Source organism: Myxocyprinus asiaticus, chromosome 30 (genome assembly GCF_019703515.2).
Source record: "Myxocyprinus asiaticus isolate MX2 ecotype Aquarium Trade chromosome 30, UBuf_Myxa_2, whole genome shotgun sequence".
Lineage (NCBI taxonomy): Eukaryota > Metazoa > Chordata > Actinopteri > Cypriniformes > Catostomidae > Myxocyprinus > Myxocyprinus asiaticus.
This window is the reverse complement of record NC_059373.1, coordinates 37,083,772-37,109,565: the sequence shown is the minus strand read 5'-3', so window position 1 is coordinate 37,109,565 and position 25,794 is coordinate 37,083,772. Positions and strand designations below refer to the sequence as shown.

Sequence of the window (25,794 nt, the reverse complement as noted above, 5' to 3'; positions counted from 1 at the left end):
CAATTGAAATACAGATATAATACTATTCTGTCGCGGAAAGTGGAGTTTTGGTTGTTCAGGGCAAGACAGTCATGCTTTGAGTCGGGAGACAAAGCAGGGAAGCTGCTGGCTAGATATATAAAGCAAAGAGTCTTTTTCTACCACTCCCTCAGTGAAATCTTCTGGTGGTGAAATTTTTACCTCACCCATTGATATTAATGATGCTTTTAAAGAGTTCTATCTTGATCTCTATAGTTCACATCTTTGTCTACTGATGAATATATTAGAACATTTGTGGAACCATTAGAACTCCCTAAATTAACGACTGAGCAAAAATTGGAGGAGCTTGACGAGGTAATTAAAGCCTTGCCTTCAGGCAAAGCTCCGGGGCCAGATGGATTTGCCGCTGAATTTTTTAGATCCTATGCTGCAGAACTGGCTCCACTTTTGTTAGAAGTTTATACGGAATCATTAAAGAATGGAAAGCTTCCTCCAACCATGACACAAGCCCGGATCAGTCTGATTCTTAAAAAGGACAAAGATCCAAGCGAGTGTACAAGTTACTGTCCAATTTCCCTGATTCAGCTAGATGTAAAAATATTGTCAAAAATGTTGGCTAATTGATTAAGTTATGACATCTCTTATACATATAGATCAGGTGGGGTTTATTCGGGGCCGCAGCTCTTCTGACAACATTAGGCATCTCATTAATATCATGTGGTCAGTGGCGAATGTTCAGACTCCAGTCGCTGTCATCTCACTTGATGCCGAAAAGGCGTTTGATATGGTAGAATGGGATTATCTTTTTAAGATTTTGGAAATATATGGGTTCGGGAGTACATTTATTGGTTGGATTAAGTTACTTTATAGACACTGTAGCGGCGGTACAATCAAATGGATTAATTTCAGATTATTTTACTTAGAATAGGGGCACTCGGCAGGGTTGCCCTCTTTCCCCATTATTGTTCCATCTTGCCCTGGAACCATTAGCAGCTGCGATAAGATAGGAGAAGGATTTTCCAGGGGTGGTGGCGGGAGGTGTGGTGCTTAAGCTTTTGCTTTACGCAGATTATATTTTATTATTTGTCTCTGACCCCACTAGATCTATGCCTTGCCTCCACAGAATTATTAATTCCTTTTCTAAGTTTTCAGGATACAAAGTCAATTGGTCTAAATCCGAAGCTTTGGCTTTGACAGCGTACTGCCCAGTAACGGCTTTCCAGCCGGGCGCTTTTCAGTGGCCCAAAAAGGGCATTAAGTATTTGGGCATTTTATTCACCGCAAAATTGTGTGATTAAGTTAGAGTTAATTTTGACCCCTTAATAAAACGGTTTGAGCGATGTGGGCAGGTGGGCTTCATTGCATTTATCTATGATCGGGAAAGTTAATGTTATTAAAATGAACTGTATTCTAAAATCCAATTACTTGCTGCAGTCTCTCCCTACAGATGTCCCCCTCTCTTATTTCAAGCAATTTGATAGCATAGCGAAGTCCTTCATTTGGAATGGTAAGCGTCCCAAATTATATTTCAATAAGTTACATAGGCCGAATTAATCGGAGAAGTTACATCCCGTTATCTCGCATTTGAACTCGGTATGGACAAAAGTATCCAGAGTGTTTAATTCAGACATTTATTTAAATGTTGCTTCGAGCATATGGCTGAACCTCAAATTATGCATCAACAAGTCCCCTTTTTTGCTGGTCAGAATGGATTGGGAGGGGGGTTACTACACTCGGTGACCTATATGAGAGTGGTGCGTTGAGATCCTTTCAAAATTTGGTTTCAATCAGAAGATGGAGATACAACCCATGTCTTTTGGGGATGTGTTAAGATTCAAGAGTTCTGGTTGAGGATTCAGAGTTTTATGTGCGAGGTTTTGGCCTCTCAGATTTTATTCTGCCCCAGACTCTGTATTTTAGGAGATGTCATTAATTTGGAGAATAAACACGTGAAAAACTGGGTCCTAACTAGTATTATGATTGCCAGACAGATTATTTTAAGGAGTTGGAAGTTGGCTGGAGCGCCCCCATTTCAGGAGTGGTGTTCAGAGGTCGCCAGAGTGGCAGCTCTTGAGGAGGAGATATCCAGAAGACTGGGGAGTCTAGACCTGTTTGGGGAGAAATGGGGCAAATATCTGTCTTTTTTGGAGGGCTCTCGGGGAGGATCAGTGGAGAGAGGTGTAGGGGAAATGTGTGATTAGTTTATTATTTATTTTATTTTTATTTATAAACTTTTTTTTTGTTTGTTGTGTGTCTGTAATTATGTGACCACCGGGGTGTTGATGGGGGTCGGGTGAGGGATTGGGGGGGGATAGTTAGGGTTAAATACTGATTCTGTGTATATATATGTTTTGCTGTTCCTTTTTAATAGATGAATCAATAAAAATTTTAAAAATCACAATAATAATAATAAAAAAAAAAAGTTAAATAAGTTCATTAAAAAATATATACAGTATTTTCCATATAAACTTGCTATGTGTACATGACTAATATGTTTTTATTTTCAGACTGGTGGAATGAATAAAGTCTGTGCTTTATAATATTAATATTTATTGTTTATTTATGAAGGACAAACATTAGCACTGTATATACACCTTAATTTTATACTGTAAATTTAAGCTGAACATCACTATGCACAAATTGAAAAAGAATGTCTCGGATTAGTTTTTGCATGTGAAAAGTTCCATAGCTATGTTTATGGTTTACCTATGTTTACCATTGAAACAGATCACAAGCCACTGATTTCAACAAAAAAAAAAAAAAAAACTTGAATGACATGTCCAGCTTCTTATGATGAAACTGCAGTGCTATGATTTTGAAATGATCTACACACCTGGTAAATATCTGGTTTTAGCAGATGCTCTGTCTCGTGTGCCTGTTAAAACTCAGCAGAGTTCAACAGAGGAAGATGTACTTTTGCATGTGAACATGATTGTTACATCTCTACCAGTGCCTGATCATAAATCAAAACAGATTGCAGATGAGACTAAAAAGAACATGGTGCTGAAAGATGTGATCACCAATATGCAGCAAGGCTGGAAAAAAGGTTCGCAATCCTATCATTTGAGATCAGACTTGTTTTTGGTCAATGGAATGTTGCTGAGGAATAACAGGACTGTGATTCCAGAATCAATGCGCCCAGACATACTCAAGAGAATACATGAAGGACATCTGGGAGTTGAAAAATGTAAAAGGAGGGCCAGAGAATTTGTGTACTGGCCTGGCATCAACAGTGATATTCAGAGAATGGTAAGCAAATGTGCTACTTGTCTCAAATTCCAGAACAAAACAGTTAGAGCCCATGATCGTTGCCGACAAAACATCAGAACCTTGGGAAAAGGTTAGCACAGATCTTTTTCACTTTAATGGGAAAGATTATTTGTTGGTGATAGACTATTATTCCAACTATCCCGAGATGGCTCTACTCACAAGCACGACAGCAAGTAATGAAATAACTCGCCTGAAATCTATCTTTGCCAGACACGGGATTCTGAGAACAGTAGTCAGTGACAATGGTCAGTGTTACAGCTGCAAAGAGTTCCAGGAATTTGTGGTACAGTACGAATTTCAACATGTAACATCCAGTCCATTGTATCCCCAGTCAAATGGTAAAGCAGAAAAAGGAGTTCAAATTCTCAAACATCTTCTTAAGAAAGCTGTAGATGACAATGCAGATTTGTATCTAGCTTTGTTGAGTTACAGAGATTCTCCGTTGGAATGTGGAGCATTTCCAGCCGAGTTGTTAATGGGTCATAAGTTACGGACTACACTTCCTTCTCTGTTAAAAATCAAGACCAACAAGAGGATCACAAGAAAAAGAGAATGGTTGAAATGTAAGCAAAAGTTCTACTATGACAAAACAGCTAAAGAATTACCACCTCTTTTTCAACAACATGTGGTAAGAGTTCATGATGGAAATTCATGGAGCAGAAAAGCAACCGTGTTGGACGAAATCAATTCGAGATCGTACAAGATAAAGACTGAAAATGGTCAAGTGTTCGGAAGGTATCGGCGTAGTTTGTTAAGACTGCTGAGCCTTTTTCTGAGCAAGATGAACATTCTGAACTTGATCTTTCACAAATATCTGATGGACATTCTAATTTGCCTGTGTTGAGAAGATCTAGTCAAATAGTAAAGAAACCTGACAGACTAAATCTCTGAGTCAAAGAAATGTGTTTATGATATTGAAAATCTGATATATCAGTATGGTAAACACATCAGAATGGTGAATAATTATTTGTGATATTCAAGTTTGAATATGATTCAATGTCAAATTGATGTGCTAATTTATTGTCGAATGTTGGTAATGTTTTGATAATCTTTTATGTAATGCTGTATTGCTTATGTAACATTATTACTTGAGTTGTTTTATTCACTTAATGAAAAAGGGGGATGTAATGATAAGAGATTATTGTAAGTACCAATTTGTACCACTAGATGTCAATGTTGAAATGGTGCCTCTGTGTTAAGTATAAAAGCGACATAGAAGACAGCAAGAGGACACGGCATGTGGCTAATTAAACAAAAGTCAAGATGTTCATTTAGACTTTGAGTATTATTTAATATATATAAATAAATTAACACAACAAAAGCCATCCAGTATTCAGCAGCGAGATCCTTTCACAGCATGTTGAGAGTAATGTTTGTCCAAGGACGAGAACCACGCAACCCATTTGCCATTGAATAATGTCACTTTTAATACCCTTTCTGTTCTTTATGTTCAGTATTAGATAAAAAAATAACAAAAATAGAAATATTAAATTCTAATCATGCATAGCACAGATGAGGTAAAGCCATTCGAGTCTCTCTCGTTGACACGTGCACATTTACAGACGCTCTTTGAAGAACTGCCGGTTTTCTTAAAGAGACAGTACCGGTTTTTAACACGTGTTTAACAAATCAGTGTAAATACTTGTAAATAGTGCAAATTATGCAATTAAACAAAAAACATGTCACAAAAAATCATAAATGAAATATATGTTATTTATTGACATAATACATGGATTTGTTCATTTTAAAAAAGCCTAAATGTGACCAAAATGATGTAAAACTAGTAAAATTTTCCAAATGTACCCAGTTAGAAAGTCACCTTTATAATTAACAGCATTATTTGGGGGAGCATTTCTTTCATATGTAAGCAAAAGCAACATTATAACTGAACTATACCCATATGAATCTATATCGAACTGAATCGAGAGCTTGTGAACCGGAATCAAATTGAATCTAGAAATCTATATCAATACTCAGCCCTAATAAAAACAGTGCAACGCTTCGGAAACTGTAATTAATTGGCAGTTTCTGACAATTTCAAATAAAACAGAAGTGTAAACAGCACATACCCTGCTGCAGTCTGCAGTGATAAACTCGGCAGAGAACGTGCGGTCGTTCGGATGACCCCTCCGTCTTATGTCATTGTAGCGCTGCTGACACTGCTCAATGGAAACACCAGCGATATCTGTAATGGAGGAACACAAGTGCAGTCAAGGAAATTGCATTTATTCATCTAAAGCAAAATGATGACAGAATTTTTATTTTGGGTGGAACTACTGCTTTAACAGTTCGACCTAGCCCAAAACAAAGATGAAAATAAACTTAGCTTAATATATTTTTTACCATTTAGATCTCAAAACAGCTTAGCATAAATAATAATCATAATTCAAATATTTTTACTGCATATCATGTTTGTATTGTACTCAAAAGAAAATAAAACGATTGCTAAAAATCAAGTGCGTGTTTCAAATAATTAACACAGATTGTCAAAAGTAACATGGCTCGATCTCTATAAAGAATATACGAGAATCGCGTGGTTACCTGCACACACCAGTTTGTCAATACGTCCTTTCTTCCATTTGAGAAGGTCTCCTCCTTTCCCACAGCCCAGATCTAACACGGACACCTCTCTCCTCCTCTGTCTCACCTTGTCCAGGATTTCCCCTGAGCAAACCAGCACAATGACCTCATAACAGTTTCTCTCAATCACGTTAGATTTGCCCTATACTCGAAGCTTGTCCATATTCGAGAGTAAATCACTGATATCTTAAGATCTCTAAAATTAACAACAGATGAAATTTTAAAGGATAAGTTGTATAAGATAACTATTTAAGGGAAGATTTTTCCATACAACAACACATAGGCTACATTGAGTTAAGATGGACTGGGTAAGCATGCCTTATAAAACAAAGTAAAGCTGTGTTTCTTACCGATGAGCACGCTCTTCAACCAGTTGTTGAAGTTGCGCATGTGGACTATCCTGCTTTTATTGCGTTCTGCCAGGCCACACTCCTGCAGTTTGTTGTAATGTGTGGCCACTTTTTGACTGTGTATTTCCTCCGTGACCTAAAAAAAAAAAAAAAAAAACTTTTAACCGAAAGATTGAGTTCTGAGAACACAACTTTGTTGTGTTTTATATAATTCAGTAATTACAATTTCTGTTGGTCAAAATGATGGGTTAATATTTTTGTATACATTTCCATTCTTACTCTTTTATTAATTGTTTTTTGACTATTTAAATATTCCTGAAAAGCCAATAAATAGCCTGTAATCAACTCTTCATAAGAGTGATTTTAACTTTGGTTAAAAAAAATAAAAAATTACTTGATAGACAGATTCCTGGTAAAGAACTACACTACCCATAATCCTGAACAAAGACTCACCAATCAGAGATGTCCCTGTTAACATGGAAACTGAAATCACAGCAAGAGATCTGCAGCGACTGCCCACTATCATGTATTAGGGCTGGGCGATATGACGATATATATCGTAAAGTGTCAATCGATAGAGATTTTGCTATATCGTCTATATCGCGATATGTAAATATCAATGAGTGTGGCGTGTGCATATCTTTCAGTGTGCAGGGCTTCACGTGAGACTGAGAGAATTTAAGAAACAGACATGGTTTATATGGCATTACAAACTTTTTGGCGGCCGCCCAAGCACATTCAATGACATTCATCTTGCGTTCGGCACTACATAAGACACGAGCTTCATGCTTCTCATCTGAGTTTGTCGCATGATGACAATCACTCGTAATACAAGCAATTTGTTTTATCTCAAAATGAAGCATGCAAAAGAATATTATGAAAGCCAAAAGATGCACTCAGCATTATTTATTTATTTTGCAACAAGTATTTATTTTTATTTAATATTTATTTTCTTTAAGAAATGTTTACATAATTTTGGATATTTTCTGCAAGAAGTGTTTATTTTCATTGGATTTTTTTTTTTACTTATACATTATTTTCTTTGTTGCATTGATTTGGGAAGAAATTGAGTTTCTTGAGGAAAGTTTATAATAATAATAATAATATTGGTCAAAGACATAACGGACTGAAATGTGTCAAGTGTTTTTTTCTTTGACTAATGTTAAGCACGTCCCAAATAAAGAGAAAATTATATAAAAGGAAGTATTTGGAAGTATTTAATTCAATGACAGGATTATCCACAAATAAGCATTACAATATTGTTAATATATTTAAAAAAATTCTTGATTTTCCAAAAAATTATACTATATCGTGGTATATTATCATTATCGTGATATAAAATTACACATATCATGATATAAGATTTTGGTCAAATTGTCCACCTCCCATGAAGCATTGCAGATTACATAATCGAGTCTTCCTACACTCTCAGACTACTTATACTGTACATTTGTATATATGTGAGTATTTTGCAATAAACTTGCATTATATTTTTCAAGTCAATTAATGACTTACAGTCAATAGTTTTATACTGTACAACTGTTTCTGATTCAATTACATCATTGTAGTTCATTCACACAAAATCAATTAAAGGGTGGTTCAGCAAAAATCATTAACTCACAGACTCATTCACCATTCACTTTCATCACATGGAAAAAATATGCATTGAAAGTGAATGAGAAGTTAATACAGAGAGTCATACAGGCTTGGAACAACATAAGGGTGAAAACATTATGCCAGAATTTACTTTTTTGTTTGAACTCTCTCTGTAAACTGTCTTGTGCCTTTTTCAGATTTTTCTAAAATATTTGCTTTTAATCAAATGCGGTTATGCTTGGTTTGATTTATGGCTTAAAACGCTTCACTGAAGAATTCTGAAAAGAAAACTGATGGGAAAAACACACTTAAAAAGTGGGCGATCACTGTTGCTCTCTATAGTGAGTCTTACCAGCTTCTTTCTGGGAGATTCATCTTCATCCCCCTCCTCATCAGGGCCATCCCTCTGTCTCTTCAATGATGATGATGATGATGATGATGTCTGAGCCACATCTAAAGCTGATCCTGTCATGTCCTTCTCAGAGTCAGAATATTTTCTGTCTGCCTCATATACACCTGTGAATAAACACACAGTGTATTATATTAATATATTATGAAACATTTCTGTAATCTGCAGAAAGAATACACACAAGCATGAGGGTTATGAACAGCTGGACAAAACAGAATTAAACATGTAAGGAGTAAAATGAAGAAGATAAAGGGCATTAATGTAGTTTGATACTGATAGATCAGTGTAAATGTGTAGATGAAGCACATCCGTGTTGAGATTAATAACAAACGAAAGTAACATTCATATCAAGCGTCCATTTCGACACGTGCTTCATCTGTACAAACTCATATCTAGTCCAGTTGAGTTTTAGAGGGTCGCAAACATCATGGAATACATCGTGAGTTTATGTGCTCAACAGCAGCATTAGATTGCCCACTGATCTCTGAAGGCGGAATGAATGTTCCTGTACTCACTTGAGTTTTGCGCCATCATGTACTCGCATTCAACAGCGCTCTTCACGGATGTTCACTGGAGTATTTCATGTGCAGATAATGAACGTCGCGCCGCCTACAGGACTGGTGTTACTACAAGAGTGCTCCAAAAGAACAGTGAACATGCCATATCAACATGATATGATATTACACAACCCACAATATACGCACAAACATACAGTAGCTTATAATAATAAAAAACGTTTTAAATATTGTATAATTATGACGTCATATTAATTGAAATATGTAATGACACGTATTACGTGCACTTTTCATTTGTCACTCTACACAACCATTCAAGTAAACTGTAAAAAAAAAAAAAAGAAAAAAAAAGCTAGTAGCTAATTAAAATAAAAAATCTAATAAAAATTTAAACTATACACTTTTATATGCATTTAAAAAAAAAGTAGCTTAAATGGACAGTTCGCCCAAAAATGAAAATGATCTCATGATATTTAAGTCCCTTTTTACTATAAATCTCCACTTTCACTTTCACATTCATCTTCTTTTGTTTTTGGCTATTTGCATAATTCGCGCATATCGCCATCTACTGGGCAGGAAGCCCAGAATTTTTTGTAAAAAACGACCTAAATATTGATCTATTTCTCACCCACACCTATCATATCTCTTCAGAAAACATGGATTAAACCACTGGAGTCATATGGATTAGTTTTATGATGCCTTTATGTGCTTTTTGAAGCTTCAAAGTTCTGTTCAACATTCACTTGCATTGTATAGGCCTACAGAGCTGAAATATTCTTCTAAAAATCTTCATTTGTGTTCTGTAGAAGAAAGAAAGTCATACACCTCTGAGATGGCATGAGGATGAGTAAATGATGAGAGAATTTTCATTTTTGGGTGAACTATCCCTTTAATATTTATTTGTAAATAGCTTACACAGTCAAATCTAAACCAGTAGGATCTTACTGATATTTATTGAACAACGTCCTTTCTATTACTTCAGCTACTTTTAAACCTTATAAAAATTAAAATTATAATCTAGATCATTAATTGCCTTATTGAATTGGCTGATCTGTTTATTAATTCATTATATTTAGTTTATTTTTTTCTGAAGGACTGTAATCTCACTTGACCCTATAAATGTATCACCCTATAAAGTTGTTCAAATTGGTCTCTTTTGAACTACTCACAAACTTGACTTATTGTTATATATTATTAATATATAAAATAATAGGGTGTAATGGGGCTCTTTTTGTTTTATTTAGGCCTATTTAACTTTTTCCCTGAACTTTTAAACGCAGATAGACTTGAAATCGCGTTGCTACGATGCATTGTCGGAAATGTAGTTCCACAGAGGCGTTACAACAGTAAGAACGCGTTTTCTCTTCGGTGTTACTGTACTACACTTCCCACACTGCACTGCGAGCACAGCCAGCATGTGTTATATCGGTGAGTCTGGCGAGGAGTTCAGTGAATGACAGAAGGGACATGAATAAAATGTGTTTGCGGTGGAGAAATGGCACCATGCCGGACCTAGTGACTCATGTATGTAGCCGTGCGGCTCTCCGATGATCATTTCTGTGTGTTCAGACAGATAAACGTGTGAAACTCTGGTTAGTATAGTAGGTCAAACATTAGACATCACTTCGCAAAGCTAGCTGACCAGGGGCGGACTGGCCATCGGGAGAACCTGGACTTTTCCCGAAGGGCCGGCCGCGAAACGGGGCCTAATGGGCCGCGATAAGCTGAAATGGGCCGCCGCGTTATGCAGAACGGGCCACAAAACGGCGCCGCGATATGCAGAAAAGGACAGCTACAACCCCCCCACCCCCCACGTTTAGTGACCATCATTACATACTCCAAACATGTGAAGAGTCTACTGAAAGATTTGAACCTTAAATATGCTTATTATGCAAGAACGAGGTTGAATTTGATGTTGTCTATGTTCATAACATGAATGTAACTTAACAGATTGCACTTATCATGTATTTCCTTGTTTCCAGCTGAACCAGCATCAGTGACGTCATCATTACTGTAGGGAAATTGAAGGTAAGGGAATTATATTCTGTGTATCCACCTTATTTTGCAACGCGGAATTAAGCAGCAGCTGCATTTCCGGCGAATATGTAAAAGTTCCACTGTTATTGATCGCAATGTAAATAAACAGAAGGATAATAATACCAGAATTTAGTGATATAAGTTTATAAACTATCACACAACCACAGTATGTACAGCAGAATGATGGCCTAATGTCAGATCATTTTCTAACTTCAGCATTTATAGTAAAAGAGTAAGTAGATCATTCACTTGTTGCTGTGTGTTGTATTGAAGAGACGGTAATAAAATGTGTTTCTTTAATGAGATCGTGACGATGCAGTGTTTCTTGTCTTCATGTAAACTTCCATTTATATGTACCTGCATAACCTCCTTTTATGCCTTTATTTCCAAAGGCGATGTTTCATAAGCCATGCTGAATGGTTATCTGCGTGTCTGTTTACTATACAGCGCTAAGAAAGAGAGAATGCTCTCTGACAAGAAAAGTAAAATGCGTTTATTATTTTGCTAAGATGAAACAAGATGCAGTTTTAATGCAAAGAAAGTTAAAGCAGCATTTGCCCGGTGACTTTCTTCTCTCTGCATGTTGTGTAAAGTTTGTGGAGGTGTGTCAGACAGCACGGAGGACTGTCCTGTCAGCGCCTGATCTCTCATTCATTCTGCCTGTGCAACAGTGTGATTAAACGATGGCAAAATGTGATATACGGTAAAACTATATGCCTCTGAAACCGATGAGTGTATGAAAATCATAATTAATGATAATAATATGATGACATATATTGCCAGCCTGTAATATAAAGCAGCATAATGTAGTATTTTTGTATCGCTAAAATAGCTGAAAGTGGCTGAAATCAGAAACCATTCAAGGTTGATAATGGCGGCGTTCTAGTTTCGCTGAAAAATAAGGTGGATAGATCTAACTAAAATGTTTTTTTTTTTTTTCTTTTTTTTTTTTATTGCATGAATTTTCTGTATGCACGGGTGTCCTGAATATTGATTCACCTACAGTGCATCCGGAAAGTATTCACAGCGCTTCACTTTTTCCACATTTTGTTATGTTACAGCCTTATTCCAAAATGGATTAAATTCATTATTTTCCTCCATTCTACAAACAATACCCCATAATGACAACGTGAAAGAAGTTTGTTTGAAATCTTTGCAAATTTATAAAAAAAAATAAATAAAAAAAATCACATGTACATAAGTATTCACAGCCTTTGCTCAATACTTTGTTGAAGCACCTTTGGCACCAATTACAGCCTCAAGTCTTTTTGATTATGATGCTACAAGCTTGGCACACCTATTTTTGGGCAGTTTCTCCCATTCTTCTTTGCAGGACCTCTCAAGCTCTATCAGGTTGGATGGGGAGTGTCGGTGCACAGCCATTTTCAGATCTCTCCAGAGATGTTCAATCGGGTTCAAGTCTGGGCTCTGGCTGGGCCACTCAAGGACATTCACAGAGTTGTCCCATAGCCACTCCTTTGTTATCTTGGCTGTGTGCTTAGGGTCATTGTCCTGTTGGAAGATGAACCTTTGCCCCAGTCTAAGGTCCAGAGCGCTCTGGAGCAGGTTTTCATCAAGGATCTCTCTGTACATTGCTGCATTCATCTTTCCCTCGATCCTGACTAGTCTCCCAGTTCCTGCTGCTGAAAAACATCCCCACAGCATGATGCTGCCACCACCATGCTTCACTGTAGGGATGGTATTGGCCAGCTGATGAGCGGTGCCTGGTTTCCTCCAGACATGACATTTGCCATTCAGGCCAAAGAGTTCAATCTTTGTTTCATCAGACCAGAGAATTTTGTTTCTCATGGTCTGAGAGTCCTTCAGGTGCCTTTTGTCAAACTCCAGGCGGGCTGTCATGTGCTTTTACTGAGGAGTGGCTTCCGTCTGGCCACTCTACCATACAGGCCTGATTGGTGGAGTGCTGCAGAGATGGTTGTTCTTCTGGAAGGTTCTCCTCTCTCCACAGAGAAATGCTGGAGCTCTGTCAGAGTGACCATCGGGTTCTTGGTCACCTCCCTGACTAAGGCCCTTCTCCCCCCGATCACTCAGTTTGGCCGGGCGGCCATCTCTAGGAAGAGTCCTGGTGGTTCCAAACTTCTTCCATTTACAGATGATGGAGGCCACTGTGCTCATTGTGACCTTCACTGCTGCAGAAATTTTTCTGTAACCTTCCTCAGATCTGTGCCTCGATACAATCCTGTCTCAGAGGTCTACAGACAATTCCTTGGACTTCATGGCTTGGTTTGTGCTCTGACATGCACTGTTAACTGTGGGACCTTATATAGACAGGTGTGTGCCTTTCCAAATCATGTCCAATCAACTGAATTTACCACAGGTGGACTCCAATCAAGTTGTAGAGACATCTCAAGGATGATCAGTGGAAACAGGATGCACCTGAGCTCAATTTTGAGTGTCATGGCAAAATCTGTGAATACTTATGTACATGTGATTTTTTTTCGTTTTTTATTTTTAATAAATTTGCAAAGATTTCAAACAAACTTCTTTCACGTTGTCATTATGGGGTATTGTTTGTAGAATTTTGAGGAAAATAATGAATTTAATCCATTTTGGAATAAGGCTGTAACATAACAAAATGTGGAAAAAGTGAAGCGCTGTGAATACTTTCCAGATGCACTGTATATAGAAATTTTAGTAGATACTGTTAAGCTGGTAATAATTATTTATATGGAATGTTATTACAAGTTAAGCTCAATCAGCATTTGTGGCATAATATTAATTACCTAAAAAATTTATTTTGACTTAAAAAAAAATATTGAGGTAACAGTGATGCGCTTACAATAGAAGTGAATGGGGACAATCTGAAAACGTTAAAATACTCACTTTTTCAAAAGTTTAGCCACAAGACATGAACAATGTGTGTGTTAACATGATTTTAGTGTGATAAAATCACTTGCTAACCTTTTCTGTGTAAAGTTATGATGTATTGTCAAAAAAACCTAAAACGACTGTAAAAGTTATGATTTTAAAACTTTACAGCACAAATAATACATGATTTTTAACAGGATAATTAATGTGTGCTTTTATAAAATTATAATCTTCACATTTCTGCCTTTAAACCCTCCAATAATTGGTCTCATTCACTTCCATTGTAAGTGCCTCACTGTAACCTTGATTTTTGTTCTTTTTTTTTTTTTTAAAGAAAAGGAGGGACAAGTCAAAATTAATTTTTGTGGGAATCAACATTATGCCACAAATGCTGCCGATTGAGCTCAACTTGTATTGAACTCAGAATATTCCTTTAATCTGTGTTTTGCCTGCTTTTTATATATACAGTATATTCAGTTGTCAATTATGATATTGACTTTTATGAAAAGTGTACATAAATTTGAGGATTTCAGTGTCACAAATCTGCTTACCTTTCAAGAACAAAATATATATTATACTCCAAAATGAAAAGAAACAAGAAATTGTATTTTGCATATAGATAATGAAGCCTATTTATAGCACCATTAATATTTTTTTGAATTTCTTGACAGTTATGACCATTTTGTCCCCCAATTCTAATGAAGGCAATGTGAAAAAAAGATGGTCATTGTGATATTGTCATTACTGCAGAGAGAAAAACCATTATTTAAATGGTCAAGTTTTTATGTAGTACTTCTCTGTTGATACTGCTTTTCATTTTTATTATTTTAATTTAAAAAAATCATTGTATAACAAAAATTTTTTTACTGTTATACAGTGAAAAAAATACTGTTACGGTAATGAGAATTATTATTGAAAACAATAGGGAAAGTAAAAGTTCCAAACATGTTACGGTATTGAGAATTAGGGAGTAAAAAGTCACGTATTGTGACTTTAATGGAAAATAAATTCATAGTGCACAACATCTTAAAGGCCTTAAAGGAAGGCTTAATTTTCTTTATGCGAAATATTTTTCTGCATTGATTTGGAGCTAAGTATGACCAGGACATTTTCTGACAGGTTTAAAAAGAATCACCCAACTAGAAGTGGCCTAGAAGAACAAAAACGTTTCGAAATGTAATTTTTTTTTACAATCATAAAACTTTTATTTTCAAATTTAAAAGGAAAAAATCCCAGATTTTAAAAGTGCACTTTTGGACCCTCTTGTATATTTTGCATCTGTGCTGTTGACCTGACTGCTATCTCTGTATACTCTTCAAGTCCCTTTGCATCAATGTGAGATATCCTTGACCGATGTCCGAAACCCACAGTAGGTCCCCTCTCTAACTATTTACTGTTTTTTTTTTTTTTGTTATATACCTCTAGGAATAAAAAGCTTGTGTGACATGCAGCGGTTTGTGTGTGCTCAAGTCTTCAGGCAGATGGCTGCCCTGCTGCACATCAGACATGCATACTGCAGTCACCCCACACAGATGCTGGAAACCCCAGCCTGGCGGTGCTGGACACTCCTGAGCTCCGGCACACGATGTCTGAGCTCCTCTAGTGCCGTCTGCTCTCCAGCCTCACGAAAAAACTCCTCCAGAGATTATCCGGTTAATGTAGCTACAGGGCAGGATGATCCAGACCCGCTGCAGGACAAATCAATTGGCCTCATCCAGAAGTACAAAAAGACCTTCAAGCAGTATGGCAAAGTCATGATCCCTGTGCACTTGGTGTTGTCTACAGTATGGTTCAGTACATTTTACTATGCTGCAATGAAGTAAGTATATTAATCAAGATTAATAATAGATTATGTAAACTTGGGTCAGAGGTTAAAATGCCATATTAAAGGGTTAGTTCACCCCAAAATGAAAATTATTTCATCATTTACTCACCCTTATCACGTTATGCCATCCCAGATGTGTATGACTTTCTTTCTTCTGCAGAACATTAATGAAGATATTTAGAAGAATATTTCAGCACTGAAGGTCCATAAAATTCAAGTGAATGGGTGCCAACATTTTGACACTCCAAAAATCACATAAAGGCAGCATAAAAGTAATCCATATGACTCCAGTGGTTTAACCAATGTGTTCAGAAGTGATATAGGTGTGTGAGAGAAACAGATCAATATTTAAGCCCTTTTTTGCTATAAATTCTCCTTGCCCAGTAGAGGGTGATATGCATGAAGAATGTGAATTACCAAAAACACAATAAGAATTTGAAAGAGAAAGTTAAAGTGGAGATTGAGTGACCAGAGAGGAGAATTTATAGTAAAAAAGTTTCTCACCCACACCTATCATATCACTTCTGAAGATTTAACCACTGGAGTCATATGGATTACTGACTTGTGTGATTTTTGGAGCTTCAACATTTTGGCACCTGTTCACTTGCATTGTATGGACCAAAAGAGCAGATACATTTTTCTAAAAATCTTAATTTGTGTTCAGCAGAAGAAAGAAAGTCATACACTTTAAGGCCGAAACAAGCACGTGATCGCAGAGGCTTCTAGCCTTGCAAGCTTGATTTTGTGGATAGTTGCATTCCCAAATGTGTCTGGTCGCAATTCATAACACATCGTAAGTACGTGTTGCATTATAAACATTACCACTAGGGGCGCTATAGCAGTTATTAGTGTGAATTGTCCACTTCTACGGCGAGTGATTTCAAGTCAAAAAAGGTCATGGCTGAGCAATTGTTTAAATAGAATACTGCTGATTGAGTAATTTAAGGGTTAATATATTTATAGCTAATTACCAGAATAATACTGAGGTTTGTTACTGCCATGGTAAGGCATGAATGCAACTTATGTATGTATAATCGGACCGCACATTAGCAATGCGTTGGCCAAGTGCTCGCATCTGCGTTCTGCGTAGAGGATGTTTTGGCCTTTTTAGTTCAAAATAATAACTTGAAGATGCATGTTAGTCAAAGACCACAGAGTAAATCACAAACAATGATATTTAATGGTCAACTGATATGGGTTTTTTAAGGGACGATACTAATATACGGAGACCAGGGTGACCCATGAACCAAACCATCACCAAGATGAATCTTAACATTATAAACTTCCATTTGAAGCCAAGAAGTATATAGCGATCATTAAAAAAGACAAAGGCACAAGACTATCCTTAAATTATTTTGAGGCAGTGAACTACTCATCCCATGAAGTATTGCAAATAATGTAATTGAATCAAACATTATGGTACAATATAAAACAATTGACTTGTAGTGATTGATTAGAAGTATATAAAGTAGGTATATGTCTTAAGTTTATACAAGATTTACAAATATATAATTAATTTGAGAGAAGGAAACTTTCCCATGTTAACAGGGACTTCTCTGATTGGTGGATCTCTCTTCAGGATTATGGGTAGTGTAGTTCTTCACTGGGAATTTGACCTTTTTATGATAATTTGTTTTTAATTTTTATTGATTTTTATACAAATACAGTATATATGTACAAAATCAACCATTATCCCCTTTTAACCCCCAGTAAACCTCTCAAATGTGCTGGAAATAAAATGCCTAAATACCTAATGCCTTGCTTGGGCCATTGAAAGATGCCAGGTTGGAAAGCTATGGTAGGGCAATATGCTGTCAGAGCAAGAGCTTCAGATTTAGACCAATTCACCCTATATCCTGAAAATTTGGAGAAATAATGAATAATTCTGTGGAGGGTAGGCATAGATCTACTAGGGTCGGAGACAAATAATAATATATCATCTGCATAGAGTAGAAGTTTATGCACCACACCTCCTGCTACAATACCAGGAAAATCATCCTCTTTTCTTATTGCGGCTGCTAATGTTTCCAGGGCAAGACAGAACAATAAAAAGGAGAGAGGACAGCCTTGCAGGGTTCCCCTACCAAGAGAAAAATAATCTGAAATTAATCCATTAATTTGCACTGCCGCTAACGGTTGTTTATAAAGTAACTTAATCCACCCAGTAAAAGTGTTCCAAAACCTTAAAAAGATAGTCCCATTCCACCATATCAAATGCCTTCTCTGCATCAAGTGAGATGGCAGCGATCAGGGTCTGATCATTCGCTACTGACCACATAATAGTTTAGGCCATAAAATGTCTAATATTATCAGAAGAACTACGACCACAAATAAACCCCACTTGATCTATATGTATAAGAGATGTAATGAATCTGTTTAATCGATTAGCTAGAATTTTAGACTTTTTTTTTTTTTACTTATTTTTTTACATCTAACTGAATCAGCGAAATTGGACGATAACTTTTACATTAATTTGGTCTTTATCTTTTTTAAGAATGAGACTGATCAGGGGCCTGGGTAGCTCAGCGAATAAAGACGTTGACTACCACCCCTGGAGTCGCGAGTTCGAATCCAGGGCGTGTTGAGTGACTCCAGCCAGGTCTCCTAAGGTCTGAAATTCTGGGTCTTGTAGAAGGGATGTATTAAAGCACCAACTATATGATTTTCTTTTCTCTATATGCTGCAACATCTCTAAACGCACCAAAGCATGATCTGAAACTAAAATGTTCCCAACTGAGCAATCAGTGTCAAAAGGAATGATTGACTTAGAAATAATAAAAAAAAATCTATTCTAGAGTAAATCTTATGAATTTATGAAAATAAAAAGATATAATCCCTCCCATATGGATTCAGAAGTCTCCAAATGTCTGTAAGACCAAGATTTTTACACATCCTCTTTAGTGTCAACATTGCCCTAAAGGGTCTACACACTTTTGCATCAATATGATCAGACTGCATCAGCAAAATGTACGATCTGTAGACTATATTGTTGATTATGTGCAGGCAAAGTTACCCACTCACTCCATTGATTTAATGAAGGCCATAGCTTGTCTTGGGCATGTAAATGTCTTGCGTCCATCCTTGGCATCAATTCTCAGCTTAGCAGGGTAAAGCAATGCGATCAGTTTTGGTCGCCGGTGGGTTAGCCTGCAACTCTTTCTTGGTAGCCTCCAGAGACTCAACTCGCTTTTCAAAGCCGTCTTTTCTTGTAAACAGGGTGGAAAGTTTCGCCTCCACAGATGTGGTCGCACTACGTATTTCTGCGAGGGCCTCCATGTCGGTCGAAACTTTCGTTAGTGCTGCATAAATGTTCGCAATATCTTGACCTACGTCATGAAGCTCGCTGTCATTATCAACTGGACCCCTGCCATCTTGATCATGTTAAGCGGCAGGCTTCTGTGAACGTAAGTGCCTTTTAATGTTCCCACAGGCCAACGATTTCAAATTTTTCGGCATCCTGAACTCCCAGCTCAGTTTAACAATCAAAATGTTTTTAGTTCTCACCAGTTAATATTGATTAAAAGGATTATTGTAACAAAGTGAAGCGGAGCTCACCACTAGGAGGCCAATACTCGCAAAGCGTCACGTGACTCCTCCTTGGGAATTTGACTATTAAACTTTTTATTATTTTTATGAAGTTTAAGTCACACTGACTCGTGGCTCTTACAGAAGCATATATTAATGGCTTAAAAACCTCAGAGTTCAAAGGTTTGTCTTGAACGTTTTATATATTAGCATTAAAAATGAATTTCTCTTTGAAGAAAATGAGTGGGATTTCCACTTCCGGACTATTGTACTCTTAATCGGTCCATCACTAATGACATTTAATAATTAAATATAATCAATCAAAGAAATATAACTAATTACTTTATTATTATTATTTATTTGTTTATTTTAATTTTAAATACAAACAGGTCATTGTATCTGTAAGTGGCGTGGTGAATTGAGGTAAATGGCACACTGGAATGTTTACTCTGCAAGACATCTGGCGGAATGTGGGTCACCACAGTCTAGACATTTCACAAATGTGGGAGGTGGTAATGGATGCTTAAAAATGGCCTCATTTCATTCACCATGACCTCACTTTACAGAGAAAGTCCGAGTTATCAGTTCCCATCACCAGGTGCTCACAAGCAAACTTCACAGCTCTTTTAGCTAACATAAGGATGGTCGTTCTGTTCTAATCTGATCATTTGATTACCATTTATTTTGCTTAGTTACCACCGTTACAAAGGGATTCATTTTGTCCTTAAAAAGTGTTAAAATGTTTTAATTTCACATTTTAAAATTAAAGCCCATGGAGAAGTCTTAAATATCATTGTGCAGGTGTCACACAGTGACGGAAAAACAGGAGACGCTTTTAATAAGGTGCTAAGTGCTCCAGTGTGGCATTTTACATGCTGTAAAATGTTTTAGGATAATAAGTATGTAGGTAGTTATTGCTGTTTATTAATATTTATTGGTACATAAAAATAAACATGATGAAATATGATTCTTTTAGTGATAAACTATGGATTATTTTAACTAGATTTTTACTGTTTTAGTTGCATTAAACATTTTAATGTACTTTGCAACAATTGCTGTTTGATATGAGAATACTAAATATCACCAGAAGTCTAAAAATATCAGGATTTAATTTTCATTTTTATCTGTTATCACCAGTTATACAGATCAAATGGTTACTGGCCACATAATGTGTTTTTTAAAGCTATGTTTCCTTGTTAAAACTTCTATGTATTTATTTAATGTGATTTTTTTTTTTTATCTTTTGTTTTGCTGCAGAATTGTTCTGAAATTATTTTTTTAATTGCATGAAAAGGTCTTAAAATGTCTTACTTTCCCTACCCATGTGGGAACCCTGAATGTGCATTCTGTCAGTATAAAGTAATATATCAGAACTGTATTATTAACAATAGAAATCTAAATTCTTGTTAAAAATAAGCTTACTCTCTTAAATCAATTTTGCCTTTGTTTCTTGACCTTAGAGGAGTAAATTTGGTGCCATTTCTTGAGTATGTTGGATTTCCTGACAAGGTTGTTAAACTGCTGGAGAATTCTCAAAGTGGATATGCACTGACAGCATATGCCATGTACAAGGTAGGATAACTTTTTCTACATTTATTTTTAATTAGTAAACTAATTATTTAGCTAAATGAAAAATGAATTTACATAATACAGTAATTGGTTCACTTATTAAAATTTGTAAGAAAAATAACATAATAGTGATAACAAAAATAAAATTAGTAGCAAGCTTGACCTTGAACTGTTGAACCAATTATTGAACTTCAAGGTTGATTAGCGTCAAGTTCAAAACAAAATCAAGGCAATTTAAGTTCATATTTCAGAAAGAAGTTCTGTCTCTAAGACAGTACTTTTCCATTAGTGGTTAATTGAAAAGATTAACCAAGCCTATGATTAAAATATTTACATTTAAGTATATGTATTTTATGTTTGAATATTTAATAATAAGTCAAATAAATATATACATGTAAATAAATATTAACAAATATATTAAGAAATTATATTTATATTAGATTTGATTAAATATATATATACACTATATTGCCAAAAGTATTCGCTCATCTGCCTTTAGACGCATATGAACTTAAGTGACATCCCATTCTTAATCCATAGGGTTTAATATGACATCGGCCCACCCTTTGCAGCTATAACAGCTTCAACTCTTCTGGGAAGGCTTTCCACAAGGTTTAGGAGTGTGTTTATGGGAATTTTTGACCATTCTTCCAGAAGCGCATTTGTGAGGTCAGACACTGATGTTGGACGAGAAGGCCTGGCTCGCAGTCTTCGCTCTAATTCATCCCAAAGGTGCTCTATCGGGTTGAGGTCAGGACTCTGTGCAGGCCAGTCAAGTTCTTCCACACCAAACTCGCTCATCCATGTCTTTATGGACCTTGCTTTGTGCACTGGTGCGCAGTCATGTTGGAACAGGAAGGGGCCATCCCCAAACTGTTCCCACAAAGTTGGGAGCATGGAATTGTCCAAAATCTCTTGGTATGCTGAAGCATTCAGAGTTCCTTTCACTGGAACTAAAGGGCCAAGCCCAGCTCCTGAAAAACAACCCCACACCATAATCCCCCCTCCACCAAACTTCACAGTTGGCACAATGCAGTCAGACAAGTACCGTTCTCCTGGCAACCGCCAAACCCAGACTCGTCCATCAGATTGCCAGATGGAGAAGCGTGATTCGTCACTCCAGAGAACGCGTCTCCACTGCTCTAGAGTCCAGTGGCGGCGTGCTTTACACCACTGCATCCGATGCTTTGCATTGCACTTGGTGATGTATGGCTTGGATGCAGCTGCTCGGCCATGGAAACCCATTCCATGAAGCTCTCTATGCACTGTTCTTGAGCTAATCTGAAGGCCACATGAACTTTGGAGGTCTGTAGCGATTGACTCTGCAGAAAGTTGGCGACCTCTGCGCACTATGCGCCTCAGCATCCGCTGACCCCGCTCTGTCATTTTACGTGGCCTACCACTTCGTGGCTGAGTTGCTGTCATTCCCAATCGCTTCCACTTTGTTATAATACCACTGACAGTTGACTGTGGAATATTTAGTAGCGAGGAAATTTCACGACTGGACTTGTTGCACAGGTGGCATCCTATCACAGTACCACGCTAGAATTCACTGAGCTCCTGAGAGCGGCCCATTCTTTCACAAATGTTTGTAGAAGCAGTCTGCATGCCTAGGTGCTTCATTTTATACACCTGTGGCCATGGAAGTGATTGGAACACCTGAATTCAATTATTTGGATGGGTGAGCGAATACTTTTGGCAATATAGTGTATATATACTGTATGAAATGTAATATTTACTGCAGCTCATCTGAAAACATTTAGTTAGAATGACATTGACTTACCTTTACATGGACACCAGAAAGCAGCTTATTGCGAGAAAACAGCGTTCCTGTTTATGCTCTGTATACGCTTGTGTAAATAACACGGCATCTGAGAAAGACTTCACTATTTTACTTATTTCCAGATATTCCAGTTGTTGCTGTGTTTGTTTCCTTCACTTACTATCATGACCTGCAGCTGAATTGTGATGCAGTATTGGGGGTTTCCCTTTTACATAAAACTCTGGGATTCCCCCAGTGTATGCTTATACACCGATGTTAGGGACAGTCCATATTTTTCATTAGTGTGTGTAAATGGGTATAGCTTATAGTTTATGTGATTTTCCCACTGTACTCCCAGAAATGTTGAATTCTTTCCACTATGTTGACATGTTGTTGGGCTCTATCTATGACGTTTGTTATGCGCACATCAGAACACTGCTTATGTGTTTACATGAGCACATTAAGCTGCATTCTCTGAGAGAAACCTAGGTGTGTTAAACCACTTTCTCTTAATCGCTTAAACGGCGTAAGGAAATCAGCGTTCTTGTTTACATGGCGTTTCAGAACGCCACTTTCTGCAAAAACCCTGGAATAAAGAGTTTTCTTAAGTGCATGTAAACGTGCTCAGTGACTGCAACGTTTGTGTGAAAATTGACCTCAACATTTGGCTTACTCGCTTCCTTTTAGCTTAAGTTAATGTGACACTGGTCTTATTTTCTCTCACTTCCCAAAGATCGCCACACCTGCAAGGTACACTGTGACTTTAGGAGGAACATCACTCTCTGTGAAGTACCTGAGGAAGCACGGCTACATGTCCACTCCTCCACCTGTGAAAGAATACCTGCAGGAGAAGATGGAGGAGACCAAAGAGAGGATCTCTGAGAAGATGGAAGAGACCAAGGATCGGATATCTGTGAGAATGGAGGAAACGAAAGACAAGTTCACTGAAAAACTTCAAGAAACCAAAGACAAAGTGTCTTTCCGGAAGAAAAAGGAATAGGTTTATAATGCCTCATGAAGGGGCTATTATGACTTACGAGAGGTCAGAATGTGAGTGTTGCACTAAAGATTATCTGACACCACCAATAATGTTATGAAGATTCACATGATTTTATTTAACAATATAATTCACTTTAAAGGGAAATGAAAATTCTGTCTTTTTACTCATGAGAAACATCATGAATTCTGTCTTAAGAATAAATAAATATCTAAAGTAGGCTCATAGCTTTACAGTTATAATAGGCACATAACAGGTTAAGCTATCGCAAGATGGTAAAATCATAGTTCATTAAGATTATAGTTTCTCCACGACTAGATATAAAATATTACAGCACATCAAAAGCATATAAGTCCGCTGAAAGCTGTTGGACTCTACATGAACTATATATTTTTTTTAAAGGATGAGAGTATGTTTTTCTAAAGAGGACATGGTGTAATTTGTCCAATATTATAAATGTCCACATGTGAGGCCTGTTATTGTATAGCAGTAATGCTCCATTCATAGCACTGCTTTGTTCATTTCTTACAGTGGCAATTTAAATTATATTTCAACTAAAAAACAGCACTTGAACTAGTCACATAGATGTGTTACTGAAGATAAAATTATCATGTTACAAAATTCTGATTATTAATTGGGTATTATGCAAAACAGTTCATCACAAAGCTGCAGATTTACATGTAATGCAGATAGCTAATGTACCGAACTGAAAAATACAGAAAGAGAGAAACTTTAATTCACAAATAGTCTTGTGTCATTCTGCAAATCAAACGAAATCCAAGAACGAACAACCATTTTGCATCCTTTTTGGAAGTCACCAAAAGTTCCTGCCATGATGTCAGATATTTAACTTATATGATGATCTTTTGAATTGTTGTTTTTCAGTAATTAATGTCCATGCACTACCTGTCATACACACCTACAGGTTCTATGTTTGCTTTAGTTTTGCATAGTGAGAAATAGGGTTGCCACTTTTTAAGTTTTAAAATAAGGGAGGGGGGGGTCACGGTCACGGTCCTAACCACATCCTCCACAGTTTTAGCAATAAATGCGTTAATATGCGTTATTAATAAAAATTGTATATCCTTTCTTATATGCTAAAATTAGAATTTTCCTGACCCATGACTTATTTATAAAAAATAATAATAAAAAAAACATTTATATGTTAAAGATATATTTATTTTTATTTTTTCGATTATTTGTCTTAATAATGTATACATTTTGGATGGTTTATATATATATATATATATATATATATATATATATATATATATATATATATATATATATACAAAATGTATCTTTTTTTTTTTTTTAATTTGTATTTTATTTTTTTCCTTCACCTGTACTTGTCTTTATGATTGTATTCATACATTGTCTGATCTTATTGAACATTTTTATAGAAAAAAAACTCCACCGTTTAACCACCATTTGTGGACTTTACAGACGGTCCCTTACCACACCCTCCACAGTATCAGCACGTTTTAGCACAATGTGTGGACATTTCAGACGGTCCCTTACTCACCGTAGGCACATTTTTCAACTTACAACAATGTTAAATTAGCGATCTGGAACGATTTCACCGTGAGGGCATCTGACCAGCTTAAATACGGGACAAATCGCGTCCCATCATTTTATCTTTAAATACGGAACGGGTGAGAAATGAGGTTTCATCCTTTAACTGATTATTGAACCGCTGATGAAATGTTTCTGCTGGTCAAGCACTTGGACTGTCTGCTTTGTCTGTTAATGTTCATATGGATGTTATGGTTATGAGGCGAGGCTGCATCTGTTGTTTTGTCAGTTAACTGAAGGATGCACCATGATGTGATTACACCTGTCTGTCCACACGAACAATAAAGACATAAAAAATAAACCGTGATCTCTCATCTCAGACATTAACATTAATTATTAAGCCTTCAAATTCAATGTCCTTATAACTATTATGTGTCTCACTTTTCTATACTGTGCAAATTGGATACATCGGTCTAGTTTTAAATCTAGTCTTTCTCTTTTCCTGGGAAAATATTGTTGACTCATCTTGCACTACCCAGATATTTGTCCCATGAATACTCTCTAGAGTTCCTCACCTGCAGCCGACTAGTAAGTTGCAGAACGTGGTTCATATTTGTGACGGAAACAGCCCAGTTTTTGAGCTGTCATGGTTCCAGAAGTGTTTTTCCTATTTATAGATTTTTTTCTACAAAGGGATTTCATAAAGTGCTTCATAAAAGAGTTGTAAGCCATTAACAAAACAAACCATCTCCGAGGTCAATCGCAACACCACAAACTTTGACGATGCAAAAAAGGATTCAAACAAAAAGACAAAGATGCAAGACTGTGTACTTAACGTCAAAGTCCCTTTCAAGGCAAGCGAGTCCTCTCAGCCACCTGAACGCTCCCTGGCATTTTTTCTATGGATACCAGCAGCATTAAAGTACAGCTCCTGTCTACTTGAATGGATAAATCTCTAAAACTGTTGGTCAAGATTACGATCAAAGAACACTGGTATCATAAATTGTGCTTCTTTATCTCAGATCATGCTAAAAAA

General features: G+C 36.6%; 2 protein-coding genes across 4 annotated transcripts in view; one reads left to right on the top strand and one right to left on the bottom strand.

Annotated features, from left to right (window-relative positions):
- The window catches only part of rnmt (RNA (guanine-7-) methyltransferase), a 28,568-nt gene extending 19,732 nt beyond the window's left edge, over positions 1–8,836 (bottom strand). The window contains exons 1-5 of the mRNA XM_051663246.1: positions 8,700–8,836; positions 8,128–8,291; positions 6,180–6,315; positions 5,791–5,913; positions 5,319–5,434 (exon numbers count right to left, since the gene is read on the bottom strand). Of these exons, the coding sequence (XP_051519206.1) occupies positions 5,319–5,434; positions 5,791–5,913; positions 6,180–6,315; positions 8,128–8,291; positions 8,700–8,718 (558 nt within the window). The 5' untranslated portion in view covers positions 8,719–8,836. The remainder of the gene's footprint in view (positions 1–5,318; positions 5,435–5,790; positions 5,914–6,179; positions 6,316–8,127; positions 8,292–8,699) is intronic.
- A 1,270-nt stretch (positions 8,837–10,106) lies between these two features.
- On the top strand, positions 10,107–25,119 carry LOC127420761 (uncharacterized protein C18orf19 homolog A-like). 3 transcript variants are annotated; one of them, XM_051663296.1, is made up of 5 exons: positions 10,107–10,127; positions 10,682–10,727; positions 14,991–15,384; positions 20,376–20,487; positions 22,980–25,119. In XM_051663296.1, the coding sequence occupies exons 3-5, from the start codon at positions 15,011–15,013 to the stop codon at positions 23,244–23,246; spliced, it is 753 nt and encodes a 250-aa protein (XP_051519256.1). In that variant the 5' UTR covers positions 10,107–10,127; positions 10,682–10,727; positions 14,991–15,010; the 3' UTR covers positions 23,247–25,119. The 3 variants fall into 3 exon arrangements, with proteins under 3 accessions (XP_051519256.1, XP_051519254.1, XP_051519255.1); XM_051663294.1 differs by having other exon boundaries at positions 10,107–10,223; XM_051663295.1 differs by having other exon boundaries at positions 10,110–10,291.
- Positions 25,120–25,794: the final 675 nt, after the last annotated feature.

Excerpts from the sequence above, each read along its gene's own strand:
- LOC127420761 (XM_051663296.1), top strand. The coding sequence starts at position 15,011 with ATGCAGCGGTTTGTGTGTGCTCAAGTCTTCAGGCAGATGGCTGCCCTG. Across the intron at positions 15,385-20,375 it reads TTTTACTATGCTGCAATGAA|AGGAGTAAATTTGGTGCCAT; the intron begins GTAAGTATATTA and ends TCTTGACCTTAG. Across the intron at positions 20,488-22,979 it reads CAGCATATGCCATGTACAAG|ATCGCCACACCTGCAAGGTA; the intron begins GTAGGATAACTT and ends CACTTCCCAAAG.